Source organism: Heterodontus francisci, chromosome 3 (assembly GCF_036365525.1).
Source record: "Heterodontus francisci isolate sHetFra1 chromosome 3, sHetFra1.hap1, whole genome shotgun sequence".
Lineage (NCBI taxonomy): Eukaryota > Metazoa > Chordata > Chondrichthyes > Heterodontiformes > Heterodontidae > Heterodontus > Heterodontus francisci.
In genome coordinates this window covers 139,724,990-139,741,607 of record NC_090373.1, presented here as the reverse complement: position 1 = coordinate 139,741,607, position 16,618 = coordinate 139,724,990, and the positions used below count along the sequence as shown (strand labels likewise).

Sequence of the window (16,618 nt, the reverse complement as noted above, 5' to 3'; positions counted from 1 at the left end):
ACCTCCCCCCCCCAACACTGTGAGGTCTCAGCTGTCAGCATATTCAACGATGGTGCATGACTAATTTCTGCAGACCCCAGGAGTTTCATCTGAAATGACCATGGGCGGGTGCTTAACTCTTACGGACCATCCTCGCTGCTTTAGTGCCACTGGAGAAAATCCACCCCTAACTCTAAAACCAAATTGTAAGCCCTAGCCAGAACCAGAAAAAAAATATTGTTAGGAATGCAATTTTACTTCAACCAGTGCATGCAATTCTACTCTTACACTCAGGTCATTGGACTCCTTTTACGAATAAAAATCTTAACATGTTACACCCACACCCAAGTGGGTTACATATGTTTTGAGGATCTCCATGTAGCTGTAGGCTAACTTAAGCTTCCTAATGAAAATATAGTTGGTAACTGCAATAAAATGTCTGGCCTGAAAAACTAAAGTAAAACTGACAAGATCCAGTTTATGCCCTCAGAAATGATGCTAAAATGATTAAAACAAATATATGTACACACACCCACTACCAACTCCACCCCGGCACTAACATTTGGAAATTCATTTGGACTTATGCCTCAATCTGATTTTCTAAATACCAAGATGATTAGTCTTACTACCTGTACTGACAGCTTCATCTGCAACAGGGAACCTCCAAAGTCTAATGACATTCAGTTATAAAATTCAATTAAAAGACAAGCAGAGCAATAATGTTGATATTGAGGAGAAAATTGAAGTGATTGAGAATGATCATAACATGATCACATAATTTGGGAAATCTTGCAAGACTTGCTAGTTGAATTACATTTTAAAAGATTGCATTTCTGGTATGTATTTCTTGCCCAAGATGGATAATGTTAGTCGGGTCTCTATGGCAGTGAGAGCAACTGAAGACCACACAGGCCAGGAATCCCACATAATTACCCATGTTTAGTGAGTGTAACTGAAGGGTGTTACAGAAAAATGTTAACAGGAAACAGAACAGGTTTTAAAGCACTTATTGTTATGTCTCAATAATGAAAAACAGTCTAACACTCTGGAATGGAAAAAGAAAATGTCTGTGATTGAAGAAGAATGATAAGCTTCCTTAATCAAAAATCTGTAAGGCTGCCAAAGACAACTGGAAAAAAAGAGACTTTAGATTCAAGAATGTTCCAGTTTCTCAAGGAAGCTTTGATATCAAAGTTCAAATACCTGCAATTAAAACAGTCAAACTCTGGAATAATAGAGTATTCCTTTTTCACACTGACATTAATAGAAAGCATTAGCATCATTTTAAAGATTGTATGGAGCCTTCAAAATATAATTAAACTGCAACAAATACACATTGAAGCTTGAACAGTTTACAATGCATTTTAACTGTAGAAATGCATTAAAAATAAAATATCTTCATTGCAATCTAAAATAAAATACTTTTGTTGTCCCTGTCCATTCTGAATTATGAACAGCACATGCTTCAGACAGTTTGCTGTGTGCATGTGTGTTTGTTATTTACTAATTTGGAAACCTGCTTCTGTTTAACTCGGCCTGGCTGTATTCACTTTATGGCTAAATCTCAACATCACACACCATATAATAAAATGTTGCACCATACAAATCTATCAACAGCATTGGTTATTGTCCTCTGAGCTTTGCTCTCCACTTGGACCAAAGACAATTTGCTACGTTACACCCACACAACCCAACTACCACTAGTGTGTGTGCGCGTCTGCATGCCTTTTGTGCTTATGATTCAGTCCTAACTGGAACTCATTTAACAAAATCTTCAAATCTGAGGCACTAGCTCTCCCTCTGTCAGTCTAACTGCATAAATATATGTTTCTGCTTTAGAGGAGCAAGTGCAGTAGTCAGCACTAAAGGGTTTGTTTTGACAAGTGTAAACCAAGCTTCTGGATTTTCTATTTTTTCCCTACCCACTAATCAACACTTTCAAAACAGTACCTTGAACCTTGCACAGAGTACAACTACAAAAAGTCCTTACAACTGCAAAAAACCCATAAATTGTAAGAGTATTAAATTCATTTAAGTTCAGTTGTTTGGATCTTACATTCGTTGTACACTGATTCAAAGTATGCTGCCTGCACTTTACAGCACTGTAGAATAGCTTAAAGGCACTTGGAGTCAAAAATATAAAAATGAGGTCTGTTACTGGGCTAACTTAAACCAGGCACTTTCTTCCTTTGTCAAAAACATGATGGTATTTGATCTTTCAGTTGTCTTAAAACACTTGCCTACAGTACAAAGGGAAAGGAAGTTCTTTACCTCCAGGAAGATCTGTGGCTGGTTGACCAGTAATAGTGGGAGGATCTTGTAGCTGATAAGTTGTTGACGTTGAAGAGGTACCATCAACAGTATCATTTGAGGTCATGTACGTGCCATATGTTGAAGTTGGATAATACTGTGCATACTGGTTTTGGCCAAATGCTGTGTAGGAAGGGTAATCCTAAAACAGCAACAATAAGTTTTAAGTAGTTTCGCCAGGACGTCACCAATCATTTATTTATGCTGTTCAGTCAATGTAATAAAATTACCAACATGGTCATAAATAAAATGCATTCAGTGGAATAAAATCACACTGTTCACAGAGTTAATAAATAAATCAATTAAATACATGTTCCTAACCAACTGGGAGAATATTTCAGATATATATGCATAAATTGAGGGGTGGTGGGGTGTGTGGAAGATCCAGTACAGCTATAACACTGGCATCTACCCGACAAAGTAGAAAATTGCCCAGGTATGTCCTGTCCACAAAAAGCAGGACAAATCCAATCTGGCCAATTACTGCCCCATCAGTCTACTCTCAATCAACTGCAGTGCTATCAATTGGCACTTTTTAAAAATTCTTTCATAGGATGTGGACGTCACTGGCTAGGCCAGCATTTATTGTCCATCTCTAATTACCCTTGAGAAGCTGGTAGCCTTCTTGAACCGCTGCAGTCCACGTGGTATCGCAACACTCACAGTGCTGTTAGTAAGGGAGTTCTAGGATTTTGGCGCAGCGAGAGTGAAGGAACGGCGAAAAAGTTCCAAGTCAGGATGGTGTGTGGCTTGGAGGGGAACTTGCAGGTGGTGGTGTTCCCATGCAACTGCTGCCCTTGTCCTTCTAGGTGGTAAAGGTTGTGGGTTTGGAAGGTGCCGTCAAAGGAGCCTTGGTGAGTTTCTGCAGTGTATCTTGTAGATGGTACACACTGCTACCACAGTGCGTCACCAATAATCTGCTCACCGATATTCAGTTTGGGTTCCACTAGGATCGCTTGGCTCCAGGCCTCATTACAGCCTTGTTTCAAACATGAACAAAAGAGCTGAATTCCAGAGGTGAGCTGAAAGTGACATCAAGGAAACATTTGACCAAGCTTAGCATCAGGAACCCTAGTAAAACTGAAGTCAATAGGAATCGGGGGGAAAACTGTTCATTGGCTGGATTCATACCTAACACAAAGGAAGATGGTTATGGCTGTTGGAAACTAATTAATTCATTCCCAAGACATCACTGCAGGAGTTCCTCAGGGCAATGTCCTAGACCCAACCATTTTCAGTTGTTTCATCAATGACCTTCCCTCCAACATAAGGTCAGAAGTGGTGATGTTTGCTGATGATTGCAGTGTTCAGTTGCATTCGCAACTCCTCAGATAATGAAGTAGTCCGTGCCCATATCAAGCAGAACCTGGACAACATTAAGGCTTGGGCCGATAGGTGGCAAGTAACATTTGTATCATTTGTATCAGGCAATGACCATCTCCAATGAGAAAGTTTAACCATCATCCCTTGATATTCAGCAACACTACCATTGCTGAATCCTGCACCAGCAACATCCTAGGGGTTACCATCAACCAGAAACCAGATAAATATTGTGGTTACAAGAGCAGGTCAGAAGTTGGATATTCTGTGGCAAGTGACACACTTCCTGACACCCCACAGTCCTTGAGGCATAAGTCAGGAGTGTGTCAACCACTTGCCTGGGGGTATGCAGCTCCAACAACTTTCAAGAAACTTGACACCATCCAGGACAAAGCAACCCAATTGAACAGCACCCCATCCACCGCTGGTGCACTGTGGCTGCAGTGTGTACCATCAACAAGATGCACTGTAGCAATGCGCCAAGGCTTATTCGACACACCTCACAACCTCAAGACCTTTACCACACAGAAGAACAAGGGCAGCAGGCGCATGGGAACAGCACCACCTCCGAGTTCCCCTCCATGACTTAGAAATATAAGACCGCTGCTTCATTATTGCTGGATCAAAATCCTGGAACTCCCTCCCTAACAGCACAATGGGAGTTTCTTCACCACATGGTCTGCAGCGGTTCAAAAGGGTGGCTCACCACTACCTGTTCAAGGGCAATTAAGGATGGGCAATAAATGCTGGCCTTGCCAGCGACACCTACACCCTGTGAAAGAAATTGGTCAGGTTTTGTACTCCTGATTTCTATCTTTTGGAACATTTCTTGGCATGCACATGCATGCTTATTTTGCAGACCAAAAATCAGGCTCCATTGTGATGGCCTTAATAATTAAAAAGGCCAGATTCAGAGGTGAAAAATGGTCATTTGAGCAAGGTAACAGAGGGACAAAGTGTTTGTGGAATCATACCTCAATATGTGTCAAAATCTTCAGGAGAGGAGGGGGTTAGTGAAAAATTTGAGAGTAAACAAAACACTAGACTACATATTACCTGATAGCTAGCAAAACCATTAAATACAATAGTACACTTTCCTCATGAGATAATAGCGAGGAGGAGTCTAGGGGTTCCCTTTCAGCCTTTGCCTGGTTTAACTGTAACAGAGTTTAATTTTAGAAACGCCATTTTTTTTTATTCGTCCGTTGGATGTGGACATCGCTGGCTAGGCCAGCATTTATTTCCCATCCCTAATTGCCCTGGAACTGAGTGGCTTGCTAGGCCATTTCAGAGGGCATTTGCTGTGGGTCTGGAGTCAAATGTAAGGACAGTAGATTTCCTTCCCTAAATCGACAATGGTTTCATGGTCACCATTGGACTAGCTTTTTAATTACAGATTAATTGAATTCAAATTTCACCATCAGTCCTGGTGGGATTCAAACCCATGTCCCCAGAGCACTAGCCTGGATCTCTGCATTACTAGTCCAGTGACAGTACCACTACACCACCGCCTCCCCCTCAGTAAATCCTTGTTCACTGCTCCAATTGTAAGGCAAAGAAATCAGACAGGTTTCCTTAGATTTAAACAAGAAAGGTGGAAGTTTATTATCTTAAACTCCAATCCGGTTAACGACTACGAATATGTGAAACGATCATGCTAGCATGCATACGTGATAAACACACACACAGATAGAGACATAAAAGTCGAAAAAAATAAAGGGGAAAAGTTTGAGGCAATATCGGGATTATAATTACAGTTCTTTGAGTTCAATGTGGAGTCTTTGGTTGCCAGTAAGTCCTGCTGTTCGTTGGGGACCAGTTCACGCTTCAACTTGTTTTGACGTTGGACCCTTTTCTCTCTTGAGGTTTACGTGTCTTCTGTGGGTCTGGTGGCTTGGGAGAAAGCGAGACAGACAAAAGCCAGGAGAGCGGCTTTCTTGTTCCAGCTTCAGTTGCAAACTCTGCAGTCTCAATTCAAACTGCCCTGTGTCTCATTCAAAAACCTGGATCAGCCAGTCAGAGTCATGTGACCAGCTGGTTTAAGCAGTCCTGTCTTTGTGGGTTTCAAAGCTCTCGGTGGGGGTGTGGGGGGGGGGGGGGCTGGCGGTGTAGGGCTGTCTCTTGCCCCAACAAGATGTGGATCACCATTGCTCAGCCCAATCTCTGTTAATTGAATCAGTGAGCAATTCTTTTGTCTCTCCAAGCACTGTCTCTTAGTATGGAAATATCCTTCCAGCTCAAATGTCTGCTGATCTCTTTAACAAGTAATTTTTCACTCCAGCAACAGTTTAAAATCAATGTTCATATGACAAAATTAATATGCCTCATTCCTGGCAGGTGGGGGTCTGCATGACAACAGTCACTGTTAGATGTGATGGCAGTAAAGAATGCTGTATTCTTAGCTGTAAAATTTGGTGTTCAGCAAGGAATAAAATATTTGAAGAATTGTTCCATAAAAAATACACAGAAGTTTCAGAGTAAATGGTACTGCCCATGTACTATGAGCTTTATAAACTACTGAATTAAGATCTACACTTCAGCAGCTTAACAAAGACATTTGCTCAGTATATGAGTAACTGATAAATCTACAGCTTTGTGAGTATTTTCTTGTCTGCGACAAAATGGAATTGACATACTGGCTGAAACATTTTCTCCAGTGATTACTGTGTTGGGCATGATGATATTGCACAATATTCTGCACCTATGCCCCGCTGTGTTCAAAATAGGAGAGCTCATGGTAGAAGATGAGGATCTCTGTGATTTTGTTACATGCAGAAAATTGCATAATGAAGTTGCATTTACACTGCAAATTGAGCATCTATGTAAAGTGACTTCAGCTTCTCCCGGATGCTAAACTGGCAGTGTGAATTTGAAGTGAAGGCCCGAGCTGATTCTGAGGCCAAATCATTAAATATATTCAAGAAAGAGTTAGATATAGTTCTTAGGGATAAAGGGATCAAGGGATACGGGGAGAAAGAGGGAACAGAGTACTGAGTTTGGATGATCAGCCATGATCGTATTGAATGGCAGTGCAGGCTCAAAGGGCCGAATGGCCTACTCATGCTCCTATTTTTCTATGTTTCTAAGTTTCTAAAGTAGTTTGGTGCTGCATGGTGTGTAAATCCAGTGCAGTGTTAACCTGGCTTGCAAAGTGCTCAAGGAATCTGTTGAATTCCCTGTCCATTTTGTAAACTGAATTTCAACGTTTAGACAATGGAAATTCTCCTATCCTTGCTTTCCAAATATTTAAATACCAAGGTTTAGGAGACAGTTTTGTCCTTGTGTGCATCCAGACATGCACAGACCTATCTTCTAAATACAAAATTTTTAGGGCAGGAAATAAGGTGCAATAGTGGTGGAAAGTCATGCCAAATTGGGGATGTGAAACAGATTTTTCAGAGTACCATGTACTATGAGCTTTATAAACTACTGAATTAAGATCTACACTTCAGCAGCTTAACAAAGACATTTGCTTAGTATATGAGTAACTGATAAATCTGCAGCTTTGTGAGTATTTTCTTATCTGCAACAAAATGGAACTGACACATCCCCATTCCTGCCAATACTGCCATAAACTTTCCTCTCCCTGCTCCTGCAAGGAACTTGTCCACCACATTATAGTTAAGTAACAGTAAGGGGAGCAGGGCCAGGAAACCTAGCCTATTTCCCTCCATCCTACATTAATTGCCACTGACCCCAGAGACTGTCAGGAGAGGTATGTTGGTAGATGTTGGGTAGCAGTAGCAAGACTGCTGTAGAAATTGTTGCAGAGAGAAAGCCGACTAGCAGGTGACTCAAGAAAGGACGGAGATAGAAATCAGGAAACTATAGGCCAGTGAGCCTTCACTGTCGCTGGGTCAAAATCCTGGAACTTCCTTCCAAACAGCACCGTTGATGTCCCTACATCTCAAGGACTTCAGTGGTTCAAGAAGGCAGCTCACCACCACCTTCTCAAGGGCAATTAGAAATGGGCAATAAATGCTGGCCTAGCCAGCGATGTCCACATCCCTCAAATGAATAAAAAAAACCCGGCACCATCCTGCCTTCAAGTCATGTTCCTGAGGATGGGATCGGGGTGGAAGAGCTACCCTCCTGCAAGTGGCGGGTAGCCAATTAGGGTATGTAAATAGACAATTAAGGCCAATTATCAGAGGTATCAGGAATAGGCCAGCTACCTGGAGGTGGCCTCCTGGTGGCAGACGGGGGCAAAGGTCAGTGCCAGAGCTCCAGGCAGGCTTTGATGCCTCCCTGTCTGTTGGGTTACAGCTGCGGCCACAGGCTGCCCTGTGGAGGGTTGCCCCACTACAATGGTGGCCCAACAGCTATGGCCATTTTTTAAATTTAGAAGTGTTAAAAGCTGCTGAGAGGGTGCCTCAAGATGGAGGCGCCCTCCCTCTCTCTTGCCTGAAATGGCAGGCTGCAGCTGTCTACGAGCTGGAGGGCCTCCTTAATTGGATGGTGCGTGCACCCTCTGGCCATTAATTGGCCAATTCAGGGAAAATCACTGCCACTGACTGTTCCCGATACCGTGCGGGGTCGGGACACCCATTTGACCCTGACATCGGAGTCCTGACCCAAAATGCAAAATCCTGCCCAAAGAGTATGTAAAGGGATATAAATAGTTTAAGTGAGTAGGAACAAATTTGTCAAATCGAGTATAATATGGGAAAGTAGAATATGGGTCGACTAGACCTATATTCACTAGAGTTTAGAAGAATGAGAGGGGATCTCATAGAAACCTATAAAATTCTAACAGGACTAGACAGGCTAGATGCAGGGAGGGTGTTCCTGATGGCTGGGGAGTCCAGAACCAGGGGTCATAGTCTCAGGATATGGGGTCTGCCATTTAGAACTGGGGTGAGGAGAAATGTTTTCATTCAGAGGGTGGTGAACCTGTGGAATTCTCTACCACAGAAGGCAGTGGAGGCCAAATCATTAAATATATTCAAGAAGGAGATAGATATATTTCTTAATGCCAAAGGATCAAGGGATATGGGGAGAAAGCGGGAACAGGATACTGAATTAGATGATCAGCCATGATCTTTTTTGAATGGCGCAGCAGTCCTGAAGGGCCGAATGGCCTACACCTGCTCCTATTTTCCATGTTTCTATGTTTCTATGGAAAGTGTGAGGTTATTCACTTTCATAGGAATAGACAAACAAAATATTATTTAAATCGAGAGAGACTACAGAATTCTGCAGTACAGAGGGATCTGGGTGTTCTTTTTTTTTGTTTGGGGGATGTGGGCGTCGCAGGCTATGCTGTTAGGAAAAAAGTTCCAGGATTTTGACGCAGTGATAGTGAAGGAACGGCGATGTAGTTTAGAGTCAGGATGGTGTGTGGCTTGGAGAGGAACTTGAAGATGGTGTTGTTCCCATGCATCTGCTGCCCTTGTCCTTCTAGGTGGTAAAGGACGCAGGTTCGGAAGGTGCTGTTGAAGGAGCCTTTTTGAGTTTCTGCAGTGCATCTTGTAGATGGTACACACTGCTGCCACTGTGAGTAGGTGGTGGAGAGAGTGATGTTGAAGGTAGTGAATGGGGTGCCAATCAAGCGAGCTGCTCTGTGCTGGATGGTGTTGAGCTTCTTGAGTGTTGTCGGAGTTGCACCCATCCAGGCAAGTGGACAGTATTCCATCACACTCCTGACTTGTGCCTTGCAGATGGTGGACAGGCTTTGGGGAGTCAGGAGGTGAGTTATTCGCCTCAGGATTCCTAGCCTCTGACCTGCTGTTATAGCCACGGTATTTATATGGCTACTCCAGTTCAGTTTCTGTCAATGGTAAACCCCAGGATGTTGATAGTGGGGGATTCAGCGATGGTAATGCCATTGAATGTCAAGGGGAGATGGTTAGAGTCTCTCTTGTTTGAGATGGTCATTGCCTGGCACTTGTGTGGCATGAATGATACCTGCCACTTATCAGCCCAAGACTAAATGTTGTCCAGGTCTTGCTGCTTCTGGACACGGGCTGCTTCAGTATCTGAGGAGTCGCGAATGGTGCTGAACATTGTGCAATCATCAGTGAACATCCCCACTTCTGACCTTATGACTGACGGAAGGTCATTGATGAAGTAGCTGAAGATGGTTGGACCGAGGACACTACCCTGAGGAACTCCTACAGTGATGTCCTGGGACTGAGATGATTGACCTCCAACAACCACAACCATATTCCTTTGTGCTAGGTATGACTCCAACCAGCGCAGAGTGTTCCTCCTGATTCCCATTGACTCCAGTTTTGTTGGGGCTCCTTGATGCCATACTCGTTCAAATGCTGCCTTGATGTCAAGGGCAGTCACTCTCACCTCACCTCTGGAATTCAGCTCTTTTGTCCATGTTTAGACCAAGGCTGTAATGAGGTCAGGAGCTGAGAGGCCCTGGTGGAACCCAAACTGAGCGTCAGTGAGCAGATTATTGCTGAGCAAGTGCTCTTGACAGCACTGTTGATGACCCCTTCCATCACTGGTTCTGGTACATGAAACACAAAGAGTTAGCATGCAGGTATGACAATTAATTAGGAAGGCAAATGGAATGTTGGCCTTTATTGCAAGGGGGATGGAGTATAAAAGTACAGAAGTCTTGCTGCAGCTGTACAGGACATTGGTGAGACCCCACTTGGAGTACTGTGCACAGTTTAAGTCTCTTTATTTAAGGAGGGATATCCTTGCACTGGAAGCCTCAAGATTCACTAGGTTGATTCCTGGGACGAAGGGGTTGGCCTATGTGGAAAGCTTAAGCAGTTGGGCCTAAATTCATTGGAGTTTAGAAGAATGAGAGGTGATCTGATTGAAACAAAGAAGATTCTGAGGGGGCTTGATAGGGTAGATGCTGAGAGGATGTTTCCCCTTGTGGGGGAATCTAGAACTAGGGGGCACAGTTTCAAAATAAGGGGTCTCCCATTTAAGATGGAGAGGGGAATTTCTGCCTTCAGAGGATTGTTAATCTTTGGAATTCTCTACCCTGGAGAGCTGTGGAGGCTGAGTCATTGTGTATATTCAAGACTGAGATAGATTTTTGAACTAAAAGGGAGTCAAGGGCTATGGGGAACAGGCAGGAAAATGGAGTTGAGGCCACGATCAGTTGAGCCATGATCTTATTGAATGGCAGAGCAGGCCTGAGAGGCCATATGGCCTCCACCTTCTCCTATTTCTTATGTTCTGTTCCTCTCTTAAGGCCCCATTACCGGTTTTAGATCCCCTTCACCTCCTGGAGAGCCTGTCATGAAGTAGAAAAAAATCCTCGGGCTCTTCTGTCTCTTTAAAAATGCCTTCTCCTACTTCTAGTGTCCCTCTGCAGCACTGCTGACTCACTATTGGGAGTCTCTCCTGCATACATCAGGGGAGTGGGTAGAAGTAGAAACTAATTGTGATGCAAAGAAGAATTATCCTGTTGAAATAAGCTTGAAATTCACTTCCAAACAAAGTCAATGAAGATTTTAAATGCCATTTGTTTTGATTTACGATCTTACAGTGAGATATTTACTTTTGAAAAACTGAAGCATAACTCTAAATCTTGAAAAGCTATTTTGGGTTAACCACTTTCAGCCAGTGGCAGTAATGAGGATGCAGCAATTGATTCAACATCCTCAGATTTAAGGGAACAAAATCGGCAGAAATCCCTCTTCTGATCTTTACCTGTTGCCCCCTTCTGGAGCTACATATGTACAGACATATATGTGATGCTGAGTAGGACTGATCAGACTGAGTTGTGTTATCCAAGGCTAGCACACTGTTCAGGCCCATAGGTGATGGAAATGTGAAGAAATGGAAGGCTAACAGCACCTGTGGAACAGAATCAGAGTGTATGCACTAGGGTTTGGGTTTTGGGTTGGGAACCCTGACATTGAAGTCTAATGTGGTTCACAACCCCACAATGGATTTTGTGCTGGAAATGGGGCCCCCGGCGCTGGGCCAAAAAGGTGGGGGGAACCCCGCCTCTGCCTTTTCATGCCCCCCTGGAGCGATCCTCTGGTCTTTTAGAGTCAACATTTTAGCCGGCAGGAACTCCCTCCTTTTAAAGACTTTGAAGGGATGGGGATCCCGCCTCCAAGTGCTGCCGGCCAATCAGAAGGCTGGCAGCTCAGCAGAATTGGCAGCACCGCTGGGAGTGATGGCCACTGCTGGTATTGCAAAGTCCTTGGACCATGGCCCAATACTGGAACCCTGGAACAGAGGTAAGTGAGGATAGGTCGCCAGGGTCAGTGCAGAAGGCCCCGACAAGGGGTGAGAAAGTGGGGAGGGGGGTCGTTCAGTCCAGAGAAGGGGGTTCCTGGGAGTAAAGTTGTTCCTGGTGGGGGTCCTCCGTCAGCAAATTGCCTACGAAGGTGGGCCCCCCCACTCCAAGCCCGCAGGGAGGGCGCCTCATTTTACAAGGCATCCACCCCACAGCTGGTAAGATCCCAGCGGTGGCGGGAAGAGGCCCTCAATTGGCAATTAATAGGCCACTTAAGGGCCTCAATTGGCCTATGTGCGGGAAGGCTGTCATCTACCTATCCCACCCCCGGGAAGTTAGCTGGGCGACGGATCCTCGGCCCCCAAGCCTCCCGTCATGATATTCTGTGCCCCCTCCCACCCGCCTCCGACCCCGCCTCAGGAGGGCCCATAAAATTCCAGCCAATGTGTGGGAAACAATCACCCGGCAGTGAATTTCCCTGAATTGGCCAACGAGTGGCCAGAGGGGGGCTCACCATCCAATTAAGGAAGGTGGGTGGGCTCTCTAAGTGGAAGGCCAATAGGAGGTCCTCCAGCTCAGAAGGAGCAGCAGTCTGCAGTTTAGGTAAGAGACAGTAGAAGTAAATCAGTAAAAGTAAAAAGTTTCAGATTAAAAAATGGCCTTTGCATCTAGGGCCACCATTGCAGAGGGGGAGCATGTGGCCACAGCTGTGGACAGGCAGGCAGCGAGCACCTCAAAGCTTGCTTGGAGCACTGGCGTCTGCCCCCCCCCCACCCCTAGTCTTCAACCAGGAGGTCACCTCCAGCCTGCTGGCCTTGTCGCCGACACCTTGTGGGGGGGGCCTGCAGGCTGACTGTAAAATTCCAGTCGGCCTCTGACAATAGGGCTTAAAAGAGCCATTAACTTACCTCAGTTGGCTACCTTCCACTTGCTAGCAGGTAGCCCTTCCGACCACCATCCCGCCTCCAGGAAAATGGATCGAGGGTGGGATGGTGCCGGCAAACGGCACGCTGGCATGTATTTTTGTGCCCGCCTGCCTGCCTCTGTACTTGTCGCCATATGGGGCAAAAATTCTGCCTTATGTTTCTGCCTTCAGGAAAAGATGGTTAAGAGAAGAGAATTGGGATTTATACCTGATGGGAGCTATTGAAGCTTGTTGAATTGGAAACAGAGTTGCTGCTTGCATAAATACCCGGTGATGGTGTGAAACTAGAACCTGGAGTCAAAAGAAATAGTACATTTAGAAATTTTACATATCTCAAATTAAGCATCATTGTAAAAATTGCAGATGCAGATGATAAAAGTAAAACAAATAGATTATAACTGTTCTTGGATGCATTTCCTGACCACAGTAGAGTTCTCACTGTTTTTAATGAGACTAGTAAATTAGCACATATGTCATTATGTCATTATTGTAATAATTAAACAGAGTACAAAAGGAACAAAAAGTAAAATCAAAATAATACATGACTAAGAGGATAAAACAATGGCCCGGATTTTCCAGAAAGAACAACCGTGAGGCGAATAAAGCAGTAAATCAGATAGCAACTTTTGGTGTCCGCAGATGAGTAGCAGACTGAGAGTCAGGAAATTGCTGTCTAAGTTGTCCTGCTCTTCAACAAACTTCGCTACACCGGTACCTTGCTGAGAGATTCAGCATTCACATTCACGCAACGGCGTGAAATTGCTCTATTTCTCCAGTAGATACCCATTTAACATGCTAGAAAAAGTTAGGGATCGTCCATTCAAGTGATAAGCAATGCTCCCTGTAAAATTTCATTTTTGTGAGTAGTCAGTTTTTTCAATGTATGGTGCCTTTAAAATTTGGCCACACAGTACTTAACATAGAATAAGACCAGCATGATACCTTGTAGGTTGCTACGTGGCTGCACATGCACCCAGCTTAGCTGGAATATTGTTGATAAATTACCTCTCTGGCATAGAAAATTAATTTTTGTAAGTGTAGAGTCTCATTACTTATTACTTATTTCGGATGTTTATTGGCTTTAATGGACTGAGCTCTCCCTCCTCCCGCTGCCCGGCACCCCCCCTTACAAATTTTCACTTTGCACTAAAAACCTTACTGGTGTCCATTTCAGATTTGAAACAATAATAGCTTCTCTTGTATCTCAAAATCTGAACAACAGTTTAAATTTGTCAGAGAATGGACTTTGCGGAGAAAAGCAACCACATCATTAAGTTGGAATGCAAGCTCAGATCCAACTGTAAATTATTACAACAGTTTTTATTACGAAGGACTTCACTTTCCTTGGACTTTCTGCTGCTGGGGTTTCCATTGTGCTTCTGATGACGTTACAGGGGCACACAGGCAAAAAATATGAGGAAATGCAGGGCCAAAAAGTCACCAGAAATAGGATTACTGTTTCAAAAAAGAAATAAACTACTAGGGCTGAATTTTACAACGCCCCAGGGGTCGGATGGTGGTGTGGGGGTGGTGTAAAATTGAGCGGGAGGCTCTGGGAGGCCTACCGCCCTGCTCCTGCCTCTAGTCAACTTTACAGCAGTCGGGCGGGGTGGGGGGGGGGGGTGGGGGGGGGGAGGGAGGAGTAGAAATGGCCTGCCCACCCGAGGCCACTTAAGGGCCCTTGCCCGCCTCCACTGGTATTTTATCCGTGGCAAGCGGACGTGCTGTGGATGTGAAAGGCCGCCCAGCAATAGCTGCCGGCCTTTACGCACCCCAGGGGGGGCCATGGCTGTCGGGCACAGGGTGCCCAATTGAGGGCCGCCCCTGTCTCCCAACCCACCCCCAGGACCCAAGACACCCCCCCACTCCCCCCCAAATGACCACTCCGGCCTTACCAGGGAAGGACCGATCCCCCTGGTGAGGCATGACCAACTCACCTCGTCTCCCAGGCTCCATGGTGTCAGCTGGGCTGCAGTCCCAGCAGTGGCCACCGCTCCCAGTGGCGCTGCTGTGACCAAGAGCTGCCAGCCCGCTGATTGGCCGGCAGCTCACTGAGGCGGGACCTCCTACCTCAAGAGGGTGGAAGTCCCGCCTTGGGACAATTAAAGCCCGGGGACTCGTAAAATACGGGACGGATCCCCGGGCTAGGCGGAAGTGGTTCGCCACCGACTTTGACATCAGTGGCGAATTCCCGTCCACCTAAGGTAAAATCCAGCCCCTATTCTTTCTTACATCAATACTTTTTACAAGCAATGCCTTTGCTTATTTCTGCAGTTACAAGATTTTAAACTCCAATAAAACACGATTTTGTGAATAAAGACAACTAATAGTTTTTTTTGTGACTGAGAACATGACCAATTGAACACTCAAAAAAATCCTCCAGAATTTCCTCATAGCTGCTTCTGCTCCACTGCTGTCACTTCGCTGGGATTGTGTAAATGGGGTTTCCAGTGAAGTTATAGCAGCAGAGGAGGAGCAGCTCCAAGGAAATTGTGCATTAAATTTGGCCATGCTGAAAGCTTACATAGACCAGTAAGTACTGCTTTTAGCTAGCTGATCAGATCTGGTGACATCTGGAATTTAAAGCAGCAGTACATCTGAAAGTATTTAGTCTTGAGTTTTTCTGGAGCTTAATCTTCTGTAAATTTAAGTCCTCCCCCCCCCACCCTCCCCCGCACCAATTTTAACCTAACGCACCAGTTGAGAACCAGTGGGTTCAGGTTGGATGCCCGATTTATACCCCTCCTGATTTTACATTCCACTGAAATCAATGAAACGTAAAATTGTGCGTTCGTCCTAAACCTTCTCATTGCCGCTGGCTGCATTAGGCTTTGGCGGGAATCTAACAGTTGGAACTACAATCTCCGACTGTCTTTGGGCCTTGCTGCTGCAGTCACACTCTAATGGAAAGTCAGTTTCCTATTGTGCAGAGTGTCACAGAAAGTGCCCTAAATAACAATATGTGTGATTCTGTACTAAAAAATAGTTTAGTTCTGCACATATGCTTACACATCTGGAGTATTCTCCTGGTGAATCTTAAATGATGAAGTATGGTCTTTAAGTTTTTTCAATTAACTGTTTCTTTACATTTACATTTGATCAATACTGCTGTGCTGTGACATTACAACAGCATTAAACAAAGTACTTCATTGTGATTGGTGCAACATAGAAAAAAAGTAAAGAAAACAAGACTATAATTTCAGAGCACATTTGATTGCTGAAAGTGTTAAAACATACTACAGACACGGCATATGGTTCTATGGGAAAAGGTTAATGAGATCATTTTCTAAATTTGTTAACATAAAGATAAATGGTTGATTTTGCTGGCTCTCTCTGTATCCCAAGAATTGTAAAGGAGCAGTGTGCCCAAGATGTACTGCACCTGTCCAGGCTAAGTGATGACCGATTTTGGTGTCTGAGCCATAACATGATCTAGTGACAGCCCTGACCTCCTCGGAAGCAGCAGGTAAGAAGCACAAGTGCCAAAGATCCACTGGGTCACTGTTATGAACGCTGGACTTTGTAATACAGTTATGTTTTAAAAACTGTGATCTTTAATGCAGTGTAAAATGGATTTGGAAGGAGATATGTGAACTCATACCAATTCTGCCCAGAGACAAGGAATCCAGATCAAAGACCTTTTTGAAAGCAGGATGCAAGGTTGTAACACCTAAAGGACAATGGGTTTTGCTGTCCTAGACTCACAGATTGTAAACAGGAAGCCATGGGCTCTAAAATGCAAATTCGAGTTGCAATTGTTTACACCTGGAAAAAAAGGAAGGCCAGGTGGTTTTGCTATGGTCAGACTTATGGACTCTGAGAATTGTAAAAGATCAACAACTATTGACTTTTGATCTGGATAAGTTCAAAGGTCTTTCCTAGTTTAGAGGCAGGCTTAAAGGAAGACAAGAAGACCA

The 16,618-nt window shown here is 44.4% G+C and overlaps 1 protein-coding gene across 16 annotated transcripts in view; it reads right to left on the bottom strand.

The window, feature by feature from the left end:
• eya4 (EYA transcriptional coactivator and phosphatase 4) overlaps positions 1 to 16,618 on the bottom strand; it is a 549,227-nt gene that overhangs the window by 143,137 nt on the left and 389,472 nt on the right. For all 16 annotated transcript variants that reach the window (XM_068026406.1, XM_068026407.1, XM_068026412.1 and 13 more), the window contains 2 exons: positions 12,910 to 12,992; positions 2,251 to 2,431 (listed from right to left, as the gene is read on the bottom strand). In XM_068026406.1, coding sequence (XP_067882507.1) covers positions 2,251 to 2,431; positions 12,910 to 12,992 — 264 coding nt within the window. The remainder of the gene's footprint in view (positions 1 to 2,250; positions 2,432 to 12,909; positions 12,993 to 16,618) is intronic.